Raw genomic sequence first — 24,864 nt, forward strand, 5'->3', positions numbered from 1 at the left:
AGCCGGAATTTATGGCTGTTGGATCGTTGGGTTCAGCGGATATATATAGTTGTGTGTCATCTGAAAGTTTGCACAGACAAGGAATTTGCTTTGGCAGGAAGGTGCATACAATAAACATATAGGGACCTAAAATTAAAACAATTGTGGACTACCTATACTAAGGGTACATAAACTAGCAGTACTAAGTGGGATTAGAATTCAATTAAATATACAATAAAATAAAATATAAATTGCCGTAAATTACAATATAAAAATACAAAAATACAAATATTACAAACAATACAAATGTACAAGATACAATTTTGTAATGCAGTGCAAAAAGCAGTGTGTTTTAAGCAGGAAGTCATTAGAGTCAGTGTGGACCCTTGGCCTTGTTGAAGAGGCCAACAGCGGAAGGGAAGAAACTGTTTTTGTGGCGTGAGGTATTGGTCCTGATGGACCGCAGCGTTCTGCCGGAGGGGAGTGACTGAAACAGGGAGTGTCCAGGGTGGGAGGAGTCGTGCTTTACATAAAATCAATAAAAATAATAATAAAAGTGATAAAAGTAATACAAATTTAAAAATTCAAATGTAACTCAACAAAATACAAGCCGCAGTCTTTGCGGGAATCAACACACATAAGCCGCAGTCTTTGCGGTATCTCGAATCTGTCTTAGACTCGAGATGCCTTTGCAGTTTCCAAAACATATAACATCCGAGTCTAGCCGCAATCTATCTGCGGTCTCTCAAATCCATCTTAGACTCAAGCTGCCTTTTAGTTTCCAAAACATATAACAACCCAGACTAGCCGCAATCTATCTGCGGTCTCTCGAATCCGTCTTAGACTCGAGCTGTCTTTGCAGTTTCCAAAACATATAACAACCCAGATTAGCCCCAATCTATATATAAAGAGAAAAAAGTAATGGACTTTGAGCAGCTTCCTTGAGCAACCCCGTAGCAGTTCTCATGTTTCTTAGACATATGGTCTCCTAAACTAACATAAAACTTCCTTCCTGTGATATATGATTTCATCCAGATTAATACACTATCTGTGAAACCAATAAACTTTTCCAGTCTATTGATTAGCATGTCGTAATACATGTAGCATCAACACAATGTTATGGGTGAGCGAGTTGATTGTAACAAGATGGCCGCCATGTGCGGACGTTCAACTCTGTAGTGATGTGTTCGATTCGTTCATTTCCCGACTCGGTCTTTCTACGAGTCTTTGGATCATTTTTCACGTGACCTGCATAGGCTCTGTAGTGGTAGCTAGAGGAAACGAACGATTCGTTCATTTCCCGACTCGGTCTTTCTACGAGTCTTTGGATAATTTTTCACGTGACCTGCACAGGCTCGGTAGTGGTAGCTAGAAGAAACGAACGATTCGTTCATTTCCCGACTCGGTCTTTCTACAAGTCTTTGGATCATTTTTCACTTGACCTGCATAGGCTCTGTACTGGAGGAAATGAACGATTCGTTCATTTCCCGACTCGGTCTTTCTACGAGTCTTTGGATCCTTTTTTCACGTGACCCGCATTGTATTTTTTAGTAGAGGAAACAGTTTCCTCATTCCCTTTCGCGTGGCCGCTGTTTTAGTAAGACGTGAATGATATTCGCTCCAGTCATCATACTAACTGGTTTTGTTATTTTCACTTTACATTTACACTTACAGTTTAGTGCAGTGTAATAGTTTGCCGTGATAATTAAATGCTAGTGTGATAATAAATGACCAAATCATACAACTGTCATGATACATTATTTTAATGTATCATATTTTAACTCTTAAAATAGTATCTGCTGGTGCACATGTCATGCACTAACCTACATGAGAATATGATACAGTGGACGGATAGCCCCCCCCCCCCTGTTGAATGACTCGAAAAAAGATTCGTTAATTTTACTGAACGAGATTCAAAGAACCGAATCAGTAAAATGATCCGAACTTCCCATCACTACAACTCCGTTGTCCGGCAATGCGGACGAGACATCTACCCTTTATATATCTATGCGCGTGACTACCTGTAGCAGAACATTCGTTTCGCATCTGTTAACTTGGGGGATAGCTAGGCTAACTGTAGCAGTTGTTTTTGGTTTTGCCCTGCCCTAGTGTTTCCCTGTCATTGTCTTCACCTGTGTCGTTAGCTTCATTGTGTCCACCTGTGTGTCGTTTGGTTCTGTGTATTTAGGTTTCTGTTTTGTGTCCAGTCTTGGTCTTGTCATTACTACTACCTGTGTCGTGTGAGTACCCTTTCTGTAGTGAAGGGCAAATCGAGGCTTTTCGAAACACCAATACAATCGAAACATTAGAGTCGGGGCCTTTGAAACGCTCGAAACCTTTACTCAACAGCGACATCTGCTGGCAGCTACGAGTATACCAAAACTAACAGTCTTATAGCTAATTTGGTGTGCTTTGCCTTCGGCAAGGGCACAAACTTTGTTCTCTCACATATATATTTATTTATTTATTATTTATTTTCGCCCCCCTAAGGATCAGTCAATATTTGGACTACATACACAATGGCGGTGTCAAAAGGTTCGTCTTGTTAGCGATTGCGTTGGTTGTATTTTTATTTACGTTCCGTTGCATGGTTTAAGTAGAAATTGCGTTTTTGTGGTGAAAAGTGAAGCTAACGGTGGCTAATTTTCTAGCCACAGTCACTGACGTTACTAACGTCACTACGTCACTAACGTCACGAAAACACGCGTGACTACCTGTAGCAGAACATTCGTTTCGCATCTGTTAACTTGGGGGATAGCTAGGCTAACTATAGCTTTACTGCAAGGCAGCCACAAGCAAAGAGGCCAGGGTGAACTATTTACTCATTTTACTTTGTGATGTGAAACACAATCGTGAAATGTAATGTACAATATTAGCTGATATTATTAAGGAAGTAAGCCCACATCTACTTTCGGAAACGGTAGTCTACTATTTCACTGAAGCATTAGCATCATGACATTCGCCTCTATTGCCCGGGAAACACATACTACAGCGGGCTATGATGCATCTGTTTTCAATCGTTAAAATAAACATTCCTCACAAATACATTTTCGTTGTCGTATTTATTATGACATTACATTACAAGTAAACGATTTGTTGGTGAAATTATCATTACCTGTGGTTTCAAACCAGTGTTGCTCACTGCAACGCTGTAGCCTACGCGCGACACACTACAAAAACATCTACACGGCTGTTTAGGAAGTCAAACGGCGACAGAACATGTTCGGCACTCCCCTTACTTAAATCAAAAGTCTTTCAATAGGTGAAACTATCTGACTACTAACCTGAACTTCATTGCCACAGCCTAAACTTTGTCAATCTGTTCATGAAAATAATTAATATCAGCCTAAACTGTACAACGGAACGTTTAAACGAATTCAACCAACGGAATCGCTACCAAGATGAACACAGCAGTAGTCTAGTACTGTACTGTAGTAGTAAAATTTACCGGGGCAGCTTCTCCACACAGGGCTATATCGCATTTTGCGTTGTTACTGACAATGATCGCTACCAGTGAGCTTTTTATGAATGAGCGATTTTTCAATAAATAAATGTCAAGCTTATTTACGTTTTGGGGGGCATATTTTCAGTTAGCAGATGGTACTGTTTGAATCGCGATTCCATTTTCTACTGCTGGTAACGTCGTAGAATAATCTTCAAAGGGGGTTCTTTATTAATGAATGAATGCAATATGAGTAGGCTAAATGCCTGAAAATATCACGAGATGGGAAAACTTAAAAGGACGTTTAAGTCATAGAGATTAGGTCAATTTTTACACCGGTCTGCCAAATTTATTCGTTTAGATTCAACGATGAGGCTGCCTCTTGCAGGGAAACTTAGAAGACATCTATTTCATTCTACACGTCACTCGTATTTTGAGTTGTAAATGAGCAGCAAAAAAAGATGCTTTTACATTTAGTCATTTAGCAGACGCTCTTATCCAGAGCGACTTACAGTAAGTACAGGGACATACCCCCTGAGGCAAGTAGGGTGAAATGCCTTGCCCAAGGACACAATGTCATTTTTGCATGGCCAGGAATCGAACCTGGCAACCTTCTGAGTACTAGCCCGCTTCCCTAACCGCTCAGCCACCTGACTCCCTTTTAAATCTATGTAATCTTTATAAATAATAAGTATGCATTTTTATATAAAATATACAGTTGTAACTAGAGAGGGTACAAATTGTACCCTCTCTAGTTATTATTATTACACATCTTCTTCTGCTATGGGAGTCTATGGCAGCCCTTAGAACCAAATTGTCAAAAGTTGTGAAATTTGGCACACTCTTTGGGACCAGTGCCCTCATCAATTTCACCAAGTTTCATGTCTCCCATTCCAACCATCTAGCGCCACCAATGGGTCAAAGTTGAAGGTGTGTTTACACACGTTACTTTTGAACAATATGCCGCATTTTCTAAAATGAGGTACCGTTGGATTTCCTGGATCAAGACGAGTCAAACGCACTCTATGACATCATACCCGATTATATAGATTCTCCGCCATTTTGAATGTTAAGGAAAAGCGTTTTTTCGCTGCTCCTCCTACAATTCCTGTTGAATCTTTTTCAGAATTGCCACAGATGATCTTCAGACCAAGCCTCACAAAAGATATCCCCTGGCGTTTTGATTTTCGCAACCGTTTGTTAGTTACAGCCAATCAAATTGATGTGGCCGAATTGATGTGGCCACCATTTTAATTGAATGAATATAATGTTTTTTCGCTACCTCTCCTATAAGGTTTGTCGAATCTTCTTCAAAATTGCCACAGATGATCTTCAGACCAAGCTTCACAAAAGTTATCATATGGATTTTTGATTTTCGAAATTGTTTGTTAGTTACAGACAATCGAATTGATGTGGCCGCCATTTTGATTGAATTAATATAACGTTTTTTCGCTACCTCTCCTATAAAGTTTGTCCAATCTTCACCAAATTTGGCACAGATCATCTTCAGACCAAGCCTCACAAAAGACATCACATGGCGTTTAGATTTTTCCAACTGTTTGTTAGTTACAGCCAATCAAATTGAGCAACTGATCCGGAAAATGGGAAGTGAGGTCATATCTTAGCCAATCTTTGATGCATTGTCTCCAAACTTGGTGTATGGACTCAGGGCCCTCTTATTAAGAGGTCTGAGACAGGTAGTGTCATTTGACCTCTAGGGGGCACTACAATAGGCAGGATTGTGTGTTGACCAATAGCTGTTGATTTGTTTGTCTTATTTAAGTGATTCCTTTGTCTCGTGATATGTTAGTAGATCCCTTGTCTGACACATGTTAACTTGGGATACCAGCCGAAATGATGTGGCCGCCATTTTTAAAGGTGACATGACATGAAAACTTCACTTTAGGAGGTTAGTTAACATTAATGAGTTCCCCTAGCCTGCCTTCGATAGGTGTAAACCAAGCCCTGGGTGTTCTTCTCCGCCTTTGAGAAAAGGAAGGCTCAATTGCTCTGTTTGAAAATCTCCTCTTTGTTACGTCACAAAGAGGAAGGTTACCTCCCCTCTCTCTGCTTTGCCCGCCCAGAGAATCTGACCCGCCCATAAGAAACTGAGCTACGACCGTGCAAGTGTTTTTATCCTTGAGAGACATCATGGCTTGCAAATGAACGAAGCATTACATTTCCTCAGTTTGGATGTACAAAGGAAAAAAAAATATTTTTACAGTTCCTTCATCCGAGCCTCTGAAGACCCAGTGTCTTAATTTTATTTTCTCTGGAAATGCGCCTACACAACTTCTGTTGTAGGCGCATTTGTTTTGTATGTCTGCGCCAAACACTTCAGCCACGACTGTTTCCTCAACTTGAGCTGATACAAAACTGGCCTTGCTGAAATTAAATTCTGGATCAGTACTAACTCTCCTTCATCCAGCTACTAACCTCGGACAAGTAAGTTAACTAACGCTATATCATTTTGTAGCTTTACTGTATATGGTTACCGAGCTTGCTACCCCTAGAATGTGGCTGTAACATTAGCTCTGCAGCTAATAGCTGAGTTACTGTCGCTGATGTAAAGGTAGCATCAAGTATGTGTGTGAATACACATGCTGTAACGTGAGTGTTGTACACTTCTTTGTTATTTGGATAACCGTTCTGCTGTTGGTGTTATGGCGCGCGCGATATCCGCCTTTCCCCTCATTGAAATGACTGAGTGTATACCTCTGCAAACCAGGGTTATCAGATGAGAATGGGCAAATTCAACGCATCTTACAGCAACGGGCTACAGCCGTTGCGATACATCCATTGTAAACATTAGCGCATGGTGCCGCCCCTCCGCTCCTCATTAGCATTTAAAGCTACAGACACCAAAACAGTGCGTTCTGAGGAAAGCTCTTTGTGGGACTGCTAGTAGTGGCTGTAATTCTGCACCAAGGCTGAATTTCGGGAAAGAGACTTCTGATACAGTATTAGGGGACCACTAAGGCCTATATAAAAGCATCCAAAAACAGCATGTCATGTCACCTTTAACGAATATAACGTCTTTTCGCTAACTCTCCTATAAAGTTGTCCAATCTTCACCAAATTTGGCACAGATCATCTTCAGACCAAGCCTCACAAAAGAAATCACATGTTTTTTGTTTTTTCTAAACCTTTTGACTGGAACAGCCAATCAGTCGTCAACCAAGCCACCATAAAAGAAGTGAGGTCATATCTCAGCACCTCTTTACTGCATTGACACCAAATTTGATATAAGGACTAGGGACCCTGTTCTAAAGAGGTCCAATAGGTCAATCACCTTGACATGTCAAAATAGGACTGAATTACAGCTGTTTAAACTTGGGCCAAATCTGACAACCGCTTGCCAGTTGAAAAACTGCTTATATTTTTACACAGTAATTTCCAGCACTGAGAATAGCTCACTAGGATAAATTGGTGTCCTCGCAAGGGCAACATAAGAGGTTCGAATCCAGCCAACGAGCCTGCATGTCACTGGTTTTCTGTTTAGCGAGACTGTAAGCCACTGCAAAGGAAGCCAGGTACAACGCAGTCGCTAGCTACCTGTAGTCTAGCTGTATATAGTCATGGCAATCCTCACACAAACTATCAAAATTATTTTAGATTTTTGAAACGGTTTGATCGGTACAGCCAATCAAAATCTGCGGCAAAGCCGGCAAACAGGAAGTTGGGTCAAATCAGCAAATCTTTGATGGATTCAAAGCTGCATTTACTCAGAACCCTGTCTAAAATGTTTTTTGTTCATTTTACCTGCTTTACCGGTTTGGCCACCTCATTGCTGCTTGCAGCTATATTTATTATTATTATTGGTGGCTAAGCAGCGACGCAAACTCTATGATGTCATACCCAGTTATATAGATTCTCTGCCATTTTGAATGATAAGGAAAAGTTTTTTTTTGCTACTCCTCCTACAATTCTTGTTGAATCTTCTTCAAAATTGATCTTCAGACCAAGCCTCACAAAAGTTATCCTATGGCGTTTTGATTTTTGCCACCGAAAAACTCAAAACTGTTTTTCCGGTAAAGCTGATCAAAGTCGGTGATGAAGCCGTCAAAACAGGAAGTGAGATCATATCTCAGGAAATATTTGCTGAATTGACATCAAACGTGGTACAGGTGCTCGGGACCCTGTTCCAAAGAGGTCCACAAAAGGTTGTGTCATCTAACCGCTAGGGGGTGATCCCGTGTCTGACACATGTTAAATTGTGATACCAGCTGAATTGATGCGGCCGCCATTTTGAATGAATGAATAAAACGTTTTTAGTGGATATCAAATATTCACCAAATTTGGCACATATTATCTTCAGACCACAATCACCTTGACATAGGACTGAATTACAGCCTTTTAAATTTGGCCCAAATCTGACAACCGCTTGCCACGGGGAAAACTGCTTATATTTTACCCAGTAGCTGAACTCTGATTTCCAGCACTGAGAATAGCTTACTAGGATAAGTTGGTGTCCTGGCAACGGCAACGTCAGAGGTTCGAATCCAGCCAAAGCTGACGAGCTTGTCATGTCTCTGATTCTCTGTTTAGCGAGACTGTAGGCCACTGCAAAGGAAGCCAGGTACACCACAGTCGCTAGCTACCTGTAGTCAAGCTGTATATAGTCAATGCAATCCTCACACAAACTATCAAAATTATTTTAGATTATCGAAACCGTTTGTCCGGTACAGCCAAATCGTCAGCAGAGCCGCCAAACAGAAAGTTGTGTTGTATCTCAGCAAATCTTTGATGGATTCACGCCAAACTTGCTGCGTGTACTCGGAACCCTCTTTTGAGGATGTCGAAAGTTTCTTCTGGGTCATCTGACCTGCTCTGCCACCCCATTGCTGCTTGCAGCTATATTCCAATTTGGATGCCTTCAAAACAGCGACAACAGCTGTTTTGAAGGCATCTGGGAAAACGACAGTTTTAAGGGATGTGGAAACTCTAGCACCGGACCTGAGATACCATCAAACACTCGCTTAAAGAATGTTGTGGGTATAGGATTAATATCTGAGGTTGTGGATTTACATTCAGTGACTATTTAAGTTCACTTAGTGTGATACATATAAATGTGATCATGGTTATGTTGCAGGATCTAGTGATGTCAGTTTCACCTCCACTAGTAATTATACTATCTCTGATCGAAGTTATTTTGTTCTTGAAGAACAGAGCAAGCTCTTCACATTTAACTTCTGAGGATAGAGGGGGGCCGGGATAGTGTTTAGCAGCTGGTCAATGGTGGAGAAAAGTACTGGAATTTCTGGCATTTTCTGTAATAATGTTGGAAAAATATTATTTCCTTGCTAGACGGATGGTTTTGTTACAGGTGGTTAGTGCATCTTTATAGATATTGTAGTGGATAGTGATCTTTGTTTTTCTAAATTTTCTCTCTGCTGCACGGCATTTTCTTTTCATTTCACTAACTTTTTTATTTCTCAGCCATGGGGAAGTTCTGCTTGTAGACTTCTTTTTGGTTTTCAGTAATAGAAAAAAAACAAACACGGTCTGAACTAACAGGGTTTCAAACACCTTAAAGAATTCAGAACTAGGCATGTAACGATTCACTCAACACACGATACAATTTACAATACTGGTTTCACTATACTATTTTCATATGATTCTTTTTAACAAAATTAGATTTTAGACAAATTATAAATTCAAGTGTTTTTATTTCTCACTCATACACATACACTTCCAACACAAATAACGACTCTTTTAGAAAGTTAACAATTTCTTAGTCGCTGTTGATGTCTTCAGTATCGTCTGGATAGTAAAACTCAGCTGACTCCTCGATATCGCTCATTTTGAAGATGACGTCAGAGCAGGGCAATAAGAATCCGTATCAGACCGCAGACCGGCGATGAGGTCAATACGCGGCTGGCATGACTACCCATTAGCCAATCAGAACGCTCGTACTGTCGTTGCCATATAATAAATCTAATATAATTTTGACTGATGTATACAGTAACTGTAACTGAGTAACTGAACATGATAATATTCAACACTGAGAATAGCTCAATGGTCTGGGACAATGACCCGCAAAGTATAAGGTTGTAGGTTCGAATTCAGCCACAGTGGTTGAGCCTGTCTTACATTTGAATATCTGTTTAGTTAAACAGGATGACATCGTTCTGAAGTACCATGCGCAATTTCACCTTGATATGTCAAAAGATCATTGAATTAGAGCTGTTTCAACCTTGGCTGAATCTAACAATGCTTACCACAGGAGAAACAGCTTACTTTTTCATACAGTAACTGAACATGACAATATTCAACACTGAGAATAGCTCAATGGGCTGGGACGGTGACCTGCTAAGTATAAGGTCGTAGGTACGAATCCTGCCACAGTGGTTGAGCCTGTCTTAAATTTGAATATCTGTTTAGTTAAACAGGATGACATCGTTCTGAAGTACCATGCGCAATTTCACCTTGATATGTCAAAAGATCATTGAATTACAGCTGTTTAAACTTTGGCCGAATCAAACAATCCGTGCTACAGGAGAAACGGCTTCTTGTATAGTAACTGACCACGTATTCTCATCCTTTAGGGTAGCTCAATGGGTTGAAACGGTGTCCTACAAAGTGCAAGTCACAGGTTTGAATCCAGGCACAGTCTTTTGGCCTGTCATAATTTTGATTACTTGTTTAGTTAAACAGGCAGACATCGTTCTGAAATACCATGCGCAATTTCATGCAATTTCACCTTGAAATGTCGACCGTTTCTTAACCTTTGTCCCAAAGCTGATCAAAAACTAATACTCATATCACGCAGTCGGAGCACAGCTAGATAATCAGCGTCAGCACCCTTGGGTACCCAGCATGCAGTGCGGCATGTCACAAAACGCAAAGTCTTGTGGAAAATTGTTTGGTTACAACAGCCGTGCGAGGGATTTCAGTTTCAGTTAATATAATCTTGTTGGTCACCCTGATTGTGCATGTTGTGTAGTTTAATGGGACCAGAGAGTCGGCTGCTGTACTGTCACAGGCTATTCTCGCAAGGAGCTGAATATGACCGCTGCCCTAGCCCAGTTGCCCACATGACTATTGTTAGTTGTGCATTGACTGAGAGTCTGGAAAGAGATCAACTCAAGAAGAGTTTAAGTATCCTATAAAAAGTTAATACTCAGCCCTTACTAATCATAAAATCTCAGCAGTTGGTGTGTAGCAGAGAGGCTAGAGAGACTGACTAGTAACCTTATGCTCATGAGTTCAAATCCCTGGTCAGTATATTGTTGTTGGCCAAACATGAAGTAGTTTTGCTCTCTTGTTGTCCAAGTCTCGATCTTCTACAGTGTACTTGTTTATAATATTTTGCCATTTTGCGGAGGAACCCGCATCGCTCCTTGCAGCTATATTTCTTATTATTTTTCTTCTCCGTGCGCCTCAATATCTCAAAAAGTCCCTTGTCACAAATTTTCTAATTTGGCACATTGATACTACATCCAAGTGGTTACCCCCACACCAAATATGGGCCACATCAGACCATAGGGGGTGCCACAGGCCACGCCCAAAAGTCAAATTTTCAAAGTGATGGCATTCCCACCTCATTGCTCCAATTCTTCTGAATCTTGGTGTGCATGCCTCAATTTTCATGAGGAACAAAAAAGCCTCAAGGACCCATAAGGTCCGCCATGATGGATTTTCCTGTACAGTGATAATTTTGGAAAACTTCCTCTTCTCTTGAACCAAAGCTCTAATTGACTTGAGATTTTGTACAGAATGTATCATTGACGTATTGAAAATTTTTACTTAAGACAATTGAATCACATACAAAATGGCTGAAAGGGGTGTATTTATGTTAATGTCCACATTGCCTCAATATGTTTGTGTCACTAAATCAAATGTATTTTTGAAGGATGGTTCAAACTTAATAGCCTTTAAGGTGACATGCCCCTGAAGTACCATGCAAAGTTTCACCTTGATATGTCAAAATATGACTGAATTACAGCTGTTTGAACTTCGAGCAAATCTGACAATGCTCGCCATTGGAGAAACAGCTTTTTTTATTATCCAGTTTTGTGTAATCCATGTCTGGGAATGGCTCAATTGGCTGAGATTTTGTGCTGGTAAGCAAAGGGTTGTAGGTTCAAAACCAGTCAGAGGCATAGTTCCGATCAATCCTCCGGTTGTAAAACATAACAATGCGTGTTTATTTGAGCCCATCACAACACTCTGATCAACTGTTTAGCGAGACTGTGTGAACCACTGCAAAACAAGCCAGGTTCACCACAGTAGCTAGCTACTTGTAGTCTACGCTTGGTAGTGTCAGATTCACAACTGAGTTAGCTTTAATTAAGTATATTGATTGTTCAGGTGGATCCCTTGCCTGTTGCGCAAATTCATTTCATTAACCTAAGCCAGGACAAATCGCCACTGATGTTATAGGCATGATTTGAAATTCCCTTCCATGACAAGTTATGGCACCCCAAACAACCTTTTTAAAGCACTACGAGTACGAGTTCTAATCCAGTCAGAGGTATAAACATTTTTTTTTATTATTCTGACAGAAATTACAGTTTCAAGTCTTCTGGTTAATCCCAGTCCAACTATCTATTATGTCAATTTTACAACACAACTTGCCATTTTGAAGGAGGAATCCGCCATTACATTTACATTACATTTAGTCATTTAGCAGACGCTCTTATCCAGAGCGACTTACAGTAAGTACAGGGACATTCCCCCGAGGCAAGTAGGGTGAAGTGCCTTGCCCAAGGACACAACGTCAGTTGGCATGACCGGGAATCGAACTGGCAACCTTCGGATTACTAGCCCGATTCCCTCACCTCTCAGCCAACTGACTCCACTACTGCTTGCAGCTATATTTACTTTTTGTATTCATTGTAACATTGTTTCAAACTGACTGATCTTTTTCCATCTGACAGCCAATTTTCAGCACATTTAGAGGCATCAAACATTTCCAGGGAGGGCGCCTCTGTACTGATCCGAATGAGGTCCTCTGTGGTGGATGGATTCAAACTACTCATTAATGGGAAATGTAGTTTTTATGTTGTATTCGCACCGGTGTTCAAGTAGGGCCGCAACTGCGCTCTTGGTTTTCAGCATGGCTTGCGGTAGGATAGAAGGGGACTCAGTTGGGGCGTTGATTTTGTTGACGGAAGCATTATTTAAGTTTCTATTGTTAAACTCGTGTTTATTTTGGTATGTGTCGTGTGGACGTAAGTTTGCTTAGTTCTATTGTTCACACTGAGTGTGAAGGTTAGCTAGCTTGATCGTTAGCTAGGCTGTTACAGCGCAGGACAGATCCAGTAGGCTATCGCAGGACGCAGCCTATGAAGTTTATCTGAGTCATGATTATTAGTATAATAAAAAAAGGAGGAATAAATGTTTCCGGTTGCAAATAATAATGGTTTGAGACGCAAAAGAAGGTCTTGCGTTAATAGCGCTAAATTATTTTGAATGCATTAAAAAATTCTAATTAATTGCTAAGATTAACGCATTATCTTTCCCAGCCCTACTATTTTACAAAGACTGGCCTTCGGAAAAAAAGACAAATGTTGCCACATTACGTTGGGATGCTGTTGGAGCAGCAAGTTGCCTAAATAAAGCCTATGCAATGTTTATGATAGCTGTCAATGCGAAAAAGGAAAGCTCAGAGGAGGTGAAAGGCTTGGTGACCGGCATGGAGAAATGCGCGTCTAGTGTGAACATCCTCGCGCCATTCGTAACCAATCGTGGCGCTTCACAGCCAGTGTGTCCCAGGCGTAACGCTACAACTTGCTCGCTGCTATCACAGCTGTAATGAAAGGTCAAAGTATACAGTTTCAGCACCCCTGCTGTTTGAAATGTGTAGCTCGATTTGTTTAACATCTCAACCGACTTGAATTGTTACAAATCGAATATCAATCAGCTCAGAGTGCATCGTTACATCCCTATTCAAAACCCTTCTGCACACCTAACTCAATCTGCTAAACTTAACCTGTGCATTTGAGAACGTCTTTAAGAGGCATTCCCTCCTCATCATTGCCTCTTATTATCAAATATTTCAAAACTTTCACTTTTAATATATAAGCAAAAATAGCTAAGACATGTTTTCAACTTGTCATAATAGGGTATCATGTGTATATGATATAAATCTTAAAAAGATTATAGGCTGTGATCATGCGGTAACATTTGATAAATTATTAACAAGCCACCAAACTAAGACTTGGATAAGTATTGTTGAATGGTGGTTGGCCATGGAAAGGCTGCATTGTTTTGACATTATTGATTTTATGTACCAACTCACAAAAACAAAATTGGTGGATTTGCACAAACAATGATATATTGAAAGGTGAAGGTCTGAATACTTTATGTTTATGGATAAATGTTCTACTAGAAGCAAACCTTTGCGTTACCGTATCTGCCCACAGCCTCAGGAACCCACGGGGCCTGGTAAAATTCTGTTCGCCTCTCCTCCTCTGGGTTCCCTGCAACATCCATCATCAGCTGGAAAACAAACAGAAATATGACATTATGTAGTATAAAACCAGACCACATGATGTCAAGCAATCGCAGTAGGGCCTACATTTGTAAAGAGGACTTTAAAAATCCTACTTAAAGGGCAACCGTTAAGTTATTCTATTTGTTTTCATTCAATCTAACATTGGTGTGCTCTAATACGTGAAAATAAAAATGAATACTGAACAGATTTTAAGCCCTCTAGGGCATAGTGCCTGTGATGCAGTTGGTGATTAAGATCCGTATTTGTGAAACACAAAAATACATATTACTTGAAATATAGTGCCCCTGATAAAGATCAAATCACAATTGAAACTAGAGAGGGTACAATTTCTGGGGAAATTGTGAGGTGTGCTTGTGATGGTTGCAAATAGTTTTTTAATTTAAATTTTACAACTGATATTTCTGTATATTTTAAATAAGTATGCATACTTATTATTTATGAAGACGGCATATATTAAGAAGCATTCATTTGTTGCTGCTCAAAATTCTAAGAGTGAAGTGTAGAATGTCTTAAGATTCCTATATGTTTAATGTATGCACCTTCCTGCCAAAGTAAATTCCTTCCTTGTCTGTGCAAACTTTCATGGCAATTAAAACCCTTTCTGATTCTGATGAAACAGTGTTCTCTTCTCCCTGAGATTCTTCTCTGGCAGCCTCACATAGTTGAAACAGTTGCATGAAAACAAAGAAATTGGGCAATCCTTTGTAAAAACTGTCCTAACCTATATGACTTCAACTTCCCCTAAGTTTTTCCCTTCAAGTGATATTATTTTAGCATTTTAAGATAAGATAATCTTTTATTAGTCCCACAGTTGGGACATTTTCAGGATTACAGCAGCGCAGAGGTAGTGCAAACTTACAAACAAGAGTAGAAAGAACAACATAGTGCAAAAACAACAATGTAGCAAAATAATTAAAATAAGTAATAAAAATACAGTAGTAGGTAAATATATTGCACAGATTTGTTGTGTTTGGTGGTCTACTGGGAACAAAGCTGGTTGTACAGCCTGACAGCAGCAGGAAGGAAGGACCTGCAGTACCTCTCCTTCACACACCGGGGGTGAATCAGCCGGTGGCTGCAGGAGCTGCTTAGCGCTTCCAGGGCCTCCCGCATGGGGTGGGAGGTGTTGTCCATCAGGGATGATAGCTTGGCAATCAGCCTGTCTCCCACCACCTCCACCGTATCCAGTGGGCACACTAGCACACTGCTGGCCTTCCTAATTTAAGCATGTACTCATATTGCATTCAATCAATGATAAATAACCCACTGTAACACCCCTATGTTACGTCCCACTAGTCAAAGTGGGACGAACAGGCCCTCAGACAACTGGAGGCCGTAACACCCCAGCCGGGATGTTAATAGAAGAGTCGGGTATCAAACAGTAGGAGCACTGGGGTGTTTATTAACAATACACAGACAGTTGTGGGCCACTGTCTACGCCTTAACTTAGAACAGTAAAATGCCTAATAAAGCTGCTAACCTAATACTGTAGCCTGACTAACTATAGGCTACAGCCAAAAGACCCCCTGGACAAACACCCAGCTATACCACAACCCCCCCAGTCTCCAATAAGAACCTGAACATTTAACACAAACTTCAATTCAATTCAACTTTATTTCACCATGTATACAGATACTAGCAATTTGATTTGGTATTCTCCATGCAGGCTATAGCATCACAAATAGAACAACAAGACAATACAGAAAAACAATACATGGACAGATAGTACCAGTATGAGAAAAATAATAAATAAGAATGGAGGTAGTGCAACAATAGTAATGTTAAATAAAGTGCTATAAAGTTCATGTGTAAGAACTATTTAGGAGGGCTATTGCTTGGGGGAAAAAACTGTTGAGGTGACCTGATGTTTTGGTCATGATGGCCCTGTATCGCCGTCCAGAGGGGAGACGGTTAAAGAGACTGTTGGCAGGATGTGAGGGGTCTGCCGTGATCTTTATTGCTTTCCTGAAGGATCTGGAGCTGTGAAGGTCATTGATGGAGGGAAGGGGGCAACCGATGATGCGCTTTGCTTAGATGAATGTCCAATAACTATAGAATAGACTAATGCGTTCTGCAGAGAAGGGAGACTAGCGTTAGTCACGGTTTGGAATGTTTTTTTTGGGACAACGTTGTTAATGCGGCAGGCGTGTGTTGCTTAGGCGGCCGCCTTAACTGAAAAGTGCTGCGGGAAACCCTGGCAATTCGTCAACGCTCAGAATGTAGCTCTAAAACAGGGGCACTCATTGGACATAAGCTCATTCTCAAAAGTCCCAACTGGAAAATGTTTGCTATTTTCACAGCCGTGTAGAGAAGATCTTCGTGACAAGATTGGCATCTAACTCATTTTCACCGTGGGCCACATCAGCATTAGGGTTTCCCTCAAAGGGCCAGTTGTAACTACGATGTAACGATCTTTTCGACGTAAAAACATTGTTTTTAGCTGTAGCTTTTGTGAACATATTCTGCTGCGATTGCAGTCCGGCTTTTATTTCTTGGACAATCTGCTGTTTTTCTTGGAGGATAAATTTGGCATATTTATCTCTGTGTTTGGTGTCAAAATGCCGACGGAGATTGTTCTCTTTAACGACCAACATCACCTCAACACAAAATACATATAGTTTTTTCTCCTTGAAGCAAATTTTTTTCGGCTATTCACGTTCCCATCTTTCTTGAAACTGCCTTCCATCCAGGGCCGGATGCAGCCTGCTTTGACTGGGGTAGCTGTGAACATTTATGGGGGGTATCGTGATTACGGAAAGGGATCGTATTATTTTTTATATTGGATATGCTGTTGGAGTGCTGTCATTCAAACCATGCTCGCCTCCACCCACTTGGAAATTTGCGTTAAACACCGATGTGTATATAGACTACACTGCTTTCTAGAGGCGGGATGTGCACTTTGCCATAACATAATTGAAATTGTGAGAGATGTATGTTTATGGTCAATGCACGCTGTAAAGCAGCGTAGACTTATTTCAATAGGCCTACACCATTTAAGCTCCCGCGGGCTTGAGTTTGACACATGTGGTTTAGGCTGTGGCATTGAAATTCAGGTTAGTAGTCAGATTGTTTCACTTTTGATAAATTAAGTTCCAGCGGCGTCCTTGGACTACAGTCTTGCACGGTTTCATTTTTCGGAACTGTAACCGAACCACGCAGGCAACATCAATTCCGAGATCAAACCGACACCCGACATAAGGACAGATTTCACCCCCGAAAACTGAACCACCCTCATTTAATTGTTCTGAGAGCCGAATCCTTACCCGTTAAAAAAAGACTCCAAACAGCAGATTTAGCTTGCGCAGGTTGCACAATAGTGTATTCTCCGTTATAACCTTTTGTTTGATTTCACCATTTATCGTTAAGTTAAGCATTTTGATAGACCCACTGAATTATCTTTTGTAATGTATATTCTCAATTGCAGGCAACAAAACAGTGGATAAATTCGTCTTTTTGTTGTTGCTACGCACTCTATCATAACGTCTTATCTGATAGGCTATTAACTGAGTATCATGCAAATTAGAACATTAAACACATCTTGAAACATTTTATTTTAATAACGTTTCCGACCCGCAATATATTAGTTCTGAACCGCGCAAGCCTTCCCTTAAGCCCAAAAATTATATTTTAGCGGGTTACCTGCGGGGAACCACGGCTACCCAACCGGGTGCCGGACTCTACTTTGGACCCTTTTTACTGGGGCATGTGCCCCAGTATAAATCTGCTGTGCCCCAGTAAAATCTGAAGTTTGAGTTTTAACAATTTACTTCATTAGTCAGTGCATTCATTTAGATTGATAATCCCGGAAAAAATAAACACTGTATGCCAATCAACGCTTGTAAAATCAAAGCAGTTTAACACAAGCCGATGCCCACAGAATTCCATGTCAGCGTGCTCTTCTGAGCTTGCCAAATAGCCACTGTAGCACGCACACAGAAGTCAGACTTGAGGTAGGCTAAGAAAACATTACAAAACGAAAGAACGTTTCTAAATAATAGGCCTACAGATCATCTTATTTTGACTAAAGCATAAAAACAATATTACATGAAGCTCAAATAACAGTATTTGCACTCAAATAAATACAAAAAAATGTGCGCGCTCGCATTAACTATTGATGTCCCTGCCAAAGCTGATATCAAACTTGCGTCCATGAACTGTTGTATAGTGGGTTAAGCAAGGGGAGTTTCTATAGCCTACCGTATTTTTCGGAAAATAAGCCACATTTTCTATAAACCACACCCCACCAGAATGGGAGCTTTGTGTTTGTAAATCTGAGAATAAACCTCACTGGAATATATGCCGCATTTGATACAGGAACAATGATACCAAGCAATGCACAAGTAGCCTATAGGTGATCTTACAGCATGCCGTTGTGTAACACACTTCGAAAACGAAAGTAAGTAAGTGCGTAATGTATGTTTTCTATTGCCCGGGGGAATTAACTAATATTTACCTTTAGATGCCTGAGTTCTAAATATTTCCGACAGCCCCCAAAGCGTAAATTGGGGAGTAGAGCATTCAGCCGCTCTCCATCCCCATCTCTGGAATTCACCACCACCCCAACTCAGAAATATTGATTATATCCCCCATTTCAAATTGGAACTCAAAACCCATCTGTTTAAAACTGCTTATTCCATTTAATGTCAATTACTCTGCCTTCGTCTGTTGTTTTTAATGTCTTATGTACCCTGTACGGTGTCCTTGAGTGCCAAGAAAGGCGCCTTTAAAAAAAAACTTCCGGGCTAAGTTAGCTAGCATAATACCATGCTAGTGTTACTTGTTAGCCTTCTCATTAGTACATTTTGAAGCCATACTAAAGCATTTGTGGCATAGTTTTTGTCCATCGGAAAATATTCAGATGAAATGTTCTAAATCGCATATATGCTACGTTACGCTGTGAGACCCGCATTCGAACAATCACATATGTGCGACACTACTCCTTAACGGGCTAAATAGCATTCATGAAAAAAGTGTTTCTACTGTTGTTTCGTTATAAAAACGTGCTATAAGCCACTTCGAAATATATACCGCACAACCACAAGAAAAAATAAATAAATCGGGGTATAAACCGCGGTTTTATTTCCGAAAAATACGGTAGTAGTGCATTCTGGCAGCAAGCTTGGAAGAAAAAAAAGGGATATGAAAAGGGGCCGGTGACCCAGTATAGCTTTATGTCTAACAACGCCCCTGGGAAGTGCCGAAAATGTTCTGTTGCCGTTTGGGTTCCTAAACAGCAGTGGAATTGTAATTTTTTCTTACCAGTGTCGCATACAACGCTACAGTGAGCTACACTGGTTTAAAACTTCAAGTATATAATGATAATTTCACCAACAAATCATGTACTTATAATCTAATATCATAAATCCTAAAACTGTATTTGTGAGGCATGTTTATTATTTTAACGATTAAAAATGGATGTATCACAGACAGCTGTCATGTGTCATCCAACAGAGGCTAATGTCATGATGCTAACGCCTCAGTGAAATAGCAGACTACTGTTTCTGAAAGTAGATGTACTAATAATATCAGTGTTTATCGTTTTGTACATTACATTTCACAATTGTGTTTTTATCACATTGATAAAACAAATAGTTATCACCCTGGCCTTTGCCTGTGGCGTTTCTGCAGCTGTCTTGCAGTTTTAAGTTTCTACCTATCTCCCAGAAGTTAACGAGTGCAGAGGTTTGTGACGTTGTGATGTTTGTGACTGTGGCTAGCTAGTTAGCCACCATTAGCTTATAGCAATAGTGGTACCTGCGACCTTTCGAACAGAGTGCCCGGTTCTCCTAATAATTGTGGGAAACTAAGGTGGGACACAAAAACAAACAAACACACACACACACAGATTCTTGGCATTATTAGAGAGATTTAGCTGTGTCCTGCAAAACACAACTTTTTACCTCTTTTGTAGATAAAGTTTGCTGTCTTTCATTAGACATGTGGTCGATTTAAAGATCAACAGAGGTCAACTTTTGTTTAGGTTCCCAAGCAAAAAAATAACTACTTTTAGAGCTATATAGGGTCTGTTGGTACATAGGTGAGAAAACTGCACTTCATTGCAGCCTCTGCATGTCCCAAACACTCATGTTTGGGACTCACTCAAAATGTGGTGTGTGGGGAACATGACAGGACCAATGATGGTAGGAGGTTGCTGCCTAATGACGTGCTGTCTGTGCACTCTTGCGATCAAGCATCCTTGTCCTAAGAAGCTTGAATCTCATTTCAGCATTCATATGCTGCCTGCCTTTGTGATGTTCTTAAGGCACAGTACCTCCCGCACCTTCACACTCAATTTGCACCTTTTCCGTGTAGCCCAGAGACTAAAGGGGTTCTTAAATAAAAATTACTTTTTGGAAAGGTTAGCAAGTTAGTCATTCAAGAGGAGAAAACTAGCTTGCTACTGCAGATGGCAAGGCAAATGTTATGAATTACACTCACTGGACTCAAAAATACATTTCTGAAACCAAGAAAACTATAATATACTTCATACATCTTCTGAAACGTGTACAACTAATTCGAATAATATTACTGAAATACTCAACTATAACTCTCTATCTCTTTCAAACAACAAAAGTCACAACATTTCTTAACACATTGAGAACAAAGAGCCATTAGCCGTTTATCAATCCGAAGAACGCCAAGAAGGTACTTGTGTTCTTGAGAAAAGCGTTCTTGACGAGAATAGTCTTAGATCGTGAGGGTTAGGGTTAGAATGTAATGCAGTGACTTTTGAGGAAATCAGATGCATTCCTGCTGATCAAGTCACCAACCCATGCATCTTTGATAAAAGGGGTGGATCGAGAACAAATCTGGGCATTTTTTGCGTTCTTGGTCAATTGCATTCTTCGGATTGGAACAATACTTGGCCTTGAAAGATGACGTCAAACAAGTTCACGAGAACACAAGGACGGGAAAAAAGCAGATTTATAAACAGCAACTGAGTCTACACCCCAATAATGCTGTGTGGTTTCTATTGGATGATCCAATTATTGGATGGACAGCATGTCAGTTTATACTGCAAAAGCTTTGATTGGTGTGAGGACATCCTTCAGAAATGATCATAAATACCATGTATGTCTATGGAAGGGGGTGCAGCGTATAAGCTTCGTAGGTTTTGTATTGAAGTCAATGTAGCCATAGGAGGATGGAGGCTAGCTGTTCTCTGACTGTTGAGCTGTGCTGTTGAGTTACTGTGGACCTTTATTGCAAAACCTTGTCATTACCCCCCCCCCCCCCCCTTTTTGTACGATTGTGGACTTCCACAATTAATAAATTCCACATTCCACATGCATAGTGGCAATAATTTGAGCCCAAAATAGTTTTTGAGTTTTATGTAAAATAAATATTATGTTGGACAATGACAACCCAAATTTTGGGCCACACAGTGCTTAGCAGCCAGTGTGGCCGGTCCAATTTCATGACATGGGCGCCAAAAGGAAAAAGGCTCCGCTTTCAAGCGCTTTCACAGCTAATTGCAGTGCTTCGCTGCCAGTGTGTTAGATATAATTACCCCCCCCCCCCAATGCAGCTAACTTTAGATCAGGTTTTAGTTATCAAGTTATAGTTATTTAAGTTAAACTGCAACTTGTTTTTGTTGTGCCATTGAGGTATATGCAAATCCTATCCTTTTTCCACAGTGCATACTTGCCCACTAGTCCATTTCAGTTAATAGCTGGAGTTTTATGTTTTTGCTTTGCTTGTAGCTGCTAGGTAATCACTTCAAGGTAGGTCTCTGAGGTCAAGACTGGGTATAACCAACTATATACAACTCATATTGCATGACAGTAACCAACCTGAATCAATTTTAGTAGTGGCTATATATTGATTTGTAAAAGTACTAACAGAACATGCTAAATTACACTCCTCCATTTAAGGACTGTGCACTATAGCATGGTATAGTACCGTTTGTCATATACATACATGCAGGGGCGCCGTATAAAATAGGTAAATCTATTTAAAACATTGTAAAAACTCATATGAAATTACAATATATCATATAAACCATCATCATTGAGTATATATATATTTCAAATATAATACTACAATTTATGATCTCTTTGTTTTTACTTGTGTTTGACAATAAAAGTTAAATATCCCCATTGACAGGAATGTTTGTTCCTGCCTTAGCGCACTTATCACTGACAGTGTTTAGTTGCAGTCAGTAGACGCATTAGTCGCCAGAAATAGTGATCACAATGTTGCCTAGTGAACATAAATCAGGTTTTCAAAAAACATCATAGAACGTCATAGAAAAAAAAGAGAGAGGAAAGTCAAAGGAGAGGTTTTCAATCTGTAACCGAGTTTTTCACCAAAAAAGGTGGGTAGCCAGTAGTCTGTGGTATTAACCTGTTGGCTTAATGTCCATAGTGAAATAAGCTAGCATTCTGACCCATCAGTCATTGTGACCCACCGTCGTATTGCGACAACTTTACCGCATACAAAAACAAAGTGAAGCATTTTCTTTTAACCGTTGGGCTGTCTCAGACCCCCCACATTGTGAAGGTTAGAAAATTATTTTTATTTGTTTTTGTATTGGGTAAAATTGGGTAAACACAACGATGGTTCGTTATGAACCTTTGGGTCATGTGACCCGAAGGCAGCACAAGGGTTAAAATAATCCAGTTTGATACGTTCATTTAGATTGAATTATGGCCGTTACATGACATCTATAGATACAGACTTTATTATTCCCATCATGAAGTGCAATTTATTTGAGAAGCTTGCACACACACACACCCACACACCAAAACATCTATTGGATCTAATCATTAGATCCAATAGATACAAATATGCCATATACCAATAAATGAATGTTCTGTAGTGTGTAGACATTGTCTCCAAAACATTGTCAATGTTCTGTAGTGTGAGTATCATTTATTGGTAAATGGCATATTTGTATATATACTGTATATATCACGATATATATATCACATGCATTGTGTACATCCTACAGAGCCAGGGCCCTCTCAGGTAGAGCTAGAAGGAGGAAGCAGTGTGGAAGCACAGGAAGAAGGGAAAGAAAGTTACAGTGATGATGAGGATGAGAGATGCATGGTGGAAGAAGACAGAAGTCATAAAAAGGATGTTGACCCAGGTTTGTGGCCTGCAGGTTTGACTGACAGGGACAGGGAGGCTTTTGTGAGGGCACTGGCCAGCAGAGATGATGATGACGATGTACACATGCAGACTTGCATGTACAAATCACCAGCAGTAACAATTGTGCTAGTACTAGTATTGAACTACAAGAAGCAAGACAGTTGCAAGCCTTTAATTAGAGTTATGTAAAGCTTTTGATGGGACAGTTAGGTCCTAGATTTGTGGTGACAACAGCTGCGCACAGGGGGCCCAATTCGATTCTTTTGTCATGGGGCCCAACATTCCTGGTGGCGCCCCTGGATATATCCAAAGTCTGTAACTGGAACATATGCATGGATAATATAAGTCAAGTAGTACCTTAAGGTCCCGGCTTTGGGACTTCAGCCAATCCTGGATGAAGTCTTGGGGGTTGTTACTGAAGCTCAACATGAAGTCTCTCTGAGTCTTCAGATGGTTGATAGACTCTATGGTTTCATGGATCTGTGAGGTGTTGAGTTAAAGCAAGCCTTGTGAGACAGCCAATAATATTGGCTGTACCAATATTATTGGCTATATTATTATTACATTATATTAATTAATATATATTATAGTATTACATATTATTGGCTAATACCAATAATATGAAATGTTTGTACAGAATAAGCAACTACCAAATTCAGACACCTCTTTTGTATTTTTTTTTATTTGAACAGGTCAATGACCTTAGTGTTTTATATACATAAACTATTAACCAATTAACATGGGACATTATTTAAATGACATTTATTGAAAAAACCTTGGGCCACATTACACATTTTTCTATCTTGGACTACAATGAAAAGACTGGGTAGTGTCTATTCAATGTCTCACTATAGGTTTTCAGACTATTCTGCAAACACAACTGTTGTCTTTGAGGAGCACAAATCAAAAATCTAAAGTCATAGTAGGGAAGGACAGAGTTTTGTGATACTTATACTTTTTGAGGGAATATACTTCCTGCAATATTTTGACATCAAAACAAACAAGGACGCCACAGCTCGCAACCACTGTTGTTTGTGTATTGTAATTTTTATTTTAATAGCGTGCTGACATTATTAAAACTTTCATAAGTTTACCACAAATCCTAACATTGATCCTCTATTTCCATAGTCCACACTTGCCCACTAGTCCATTTCTTTGTGTTTTGCATTGTGCGTTTCTTGTCTCAAACTTTCTGTTTTTCCCATAGGTTTTAAAACTAAGTTCAGTATGTTTACTCTGGAATTATTGGCAACCCTGATGAAGATGACTAAAAAGGGTTATAAAAAATTTACATTTTGGTGATTAGCTTAATTTCACCCTGAGAAAATGTTAACAATCCAAAAATCTAAACTCCCTTTGCAAACGAAGTGCATAACATTAAGTGACGAGCCCTGATAAAATCAATTGTGACCTAGCTAACTGGGATTGATTCTTGCACTCACACACACACATAATGATTACATCTATCATTACAGCATGATTACCCTAGACTACTGTAAATCAGTCTAATAACAAATTGTTCCCAAATCTGACAATTAAAATCGTGTAGTGTGGCCCTAGTTTAAGGCAAATCCAATTTAAGTGTGAGGTAAACTTTAAGTATATCCAGTCTTTTCAATGAAAGAATCAATGTAATGGACCTAGCCTGGAAAGAAAAGGCTAGATTATCTGGATTTGTCAATGCCAAAGTTTAAATTAAGTGGACTATGACATCACTGTAGTGGTTGGCTTAATCAACTGTACCTTCATTTCAAGAGCAGCAAACTCCTGCTGATTAGTTGCAGAGGACAGGAAGCTGTTCATCTGAACTTTGAGCGGGTCGTCCACCTCCACATCAATGTCATAGCATGCAGTCTTCTTGAGGTCATTAGGGTCAACACTAGGC

The 24,864-nt window shown here is 40.0% G+C and overlaps 1 protein-coding gene across 4 annotated transcripts in view; it reads right to left on the bottom strand.

Moving 5' to 3' along the window:
- The window catches only part of smarcd2 (SWI/SNF related, matrix associated, actin dependent regulator of chromatin, subfamily d, member 2), a 45,484-nt gene that overhangs the window by 3,882 nt on the left and 16,738 nt on the right, over positions 1-24,864 (bottom strand). For 2 of the 4 annotated variants that reach the window (XM_067245586.1, XM_067245585.1), the window contains 3 exons: positions 24,723-24,858; positions 23,337-23,459; positions 13,777-13,867 (listed from right to left, as the gene is read on the bottom strand). In XM_067245586.1, the coding sequence (XP_067101687.1) occupies positions 13,777-13,867; positions 23,337-23,459; positions 24,723-24,858 (350 nt within the window). Of the gene's footprint in view, positions 1-13,127; positions 13,176-13,765; positions 13,868-23,336; positions 23,460-24,722; positions 24,859-24,864 lie in introns of those variants that run through there. The other 2 variants (XM_067245589.1, XM_067245587.1) reach the window with 2 other exon arrangements.

The sequence above is a fragment of the Osmerus mordax genome, chromosome 10 (assembly GCF_038355195.1).
Source record: "Osmerus mordax isolate fOsmMor3 chromosome 10, fOsmMor3.pri, whole genome shotgun sequence".
In the NCBI taxonomy this organism is placed as follows: Eukaryota; Metazoa; Chordata; class Actinopteri; order Osmeriformes; family Osmeridae; genus Osmerus; species Osmerus mordax.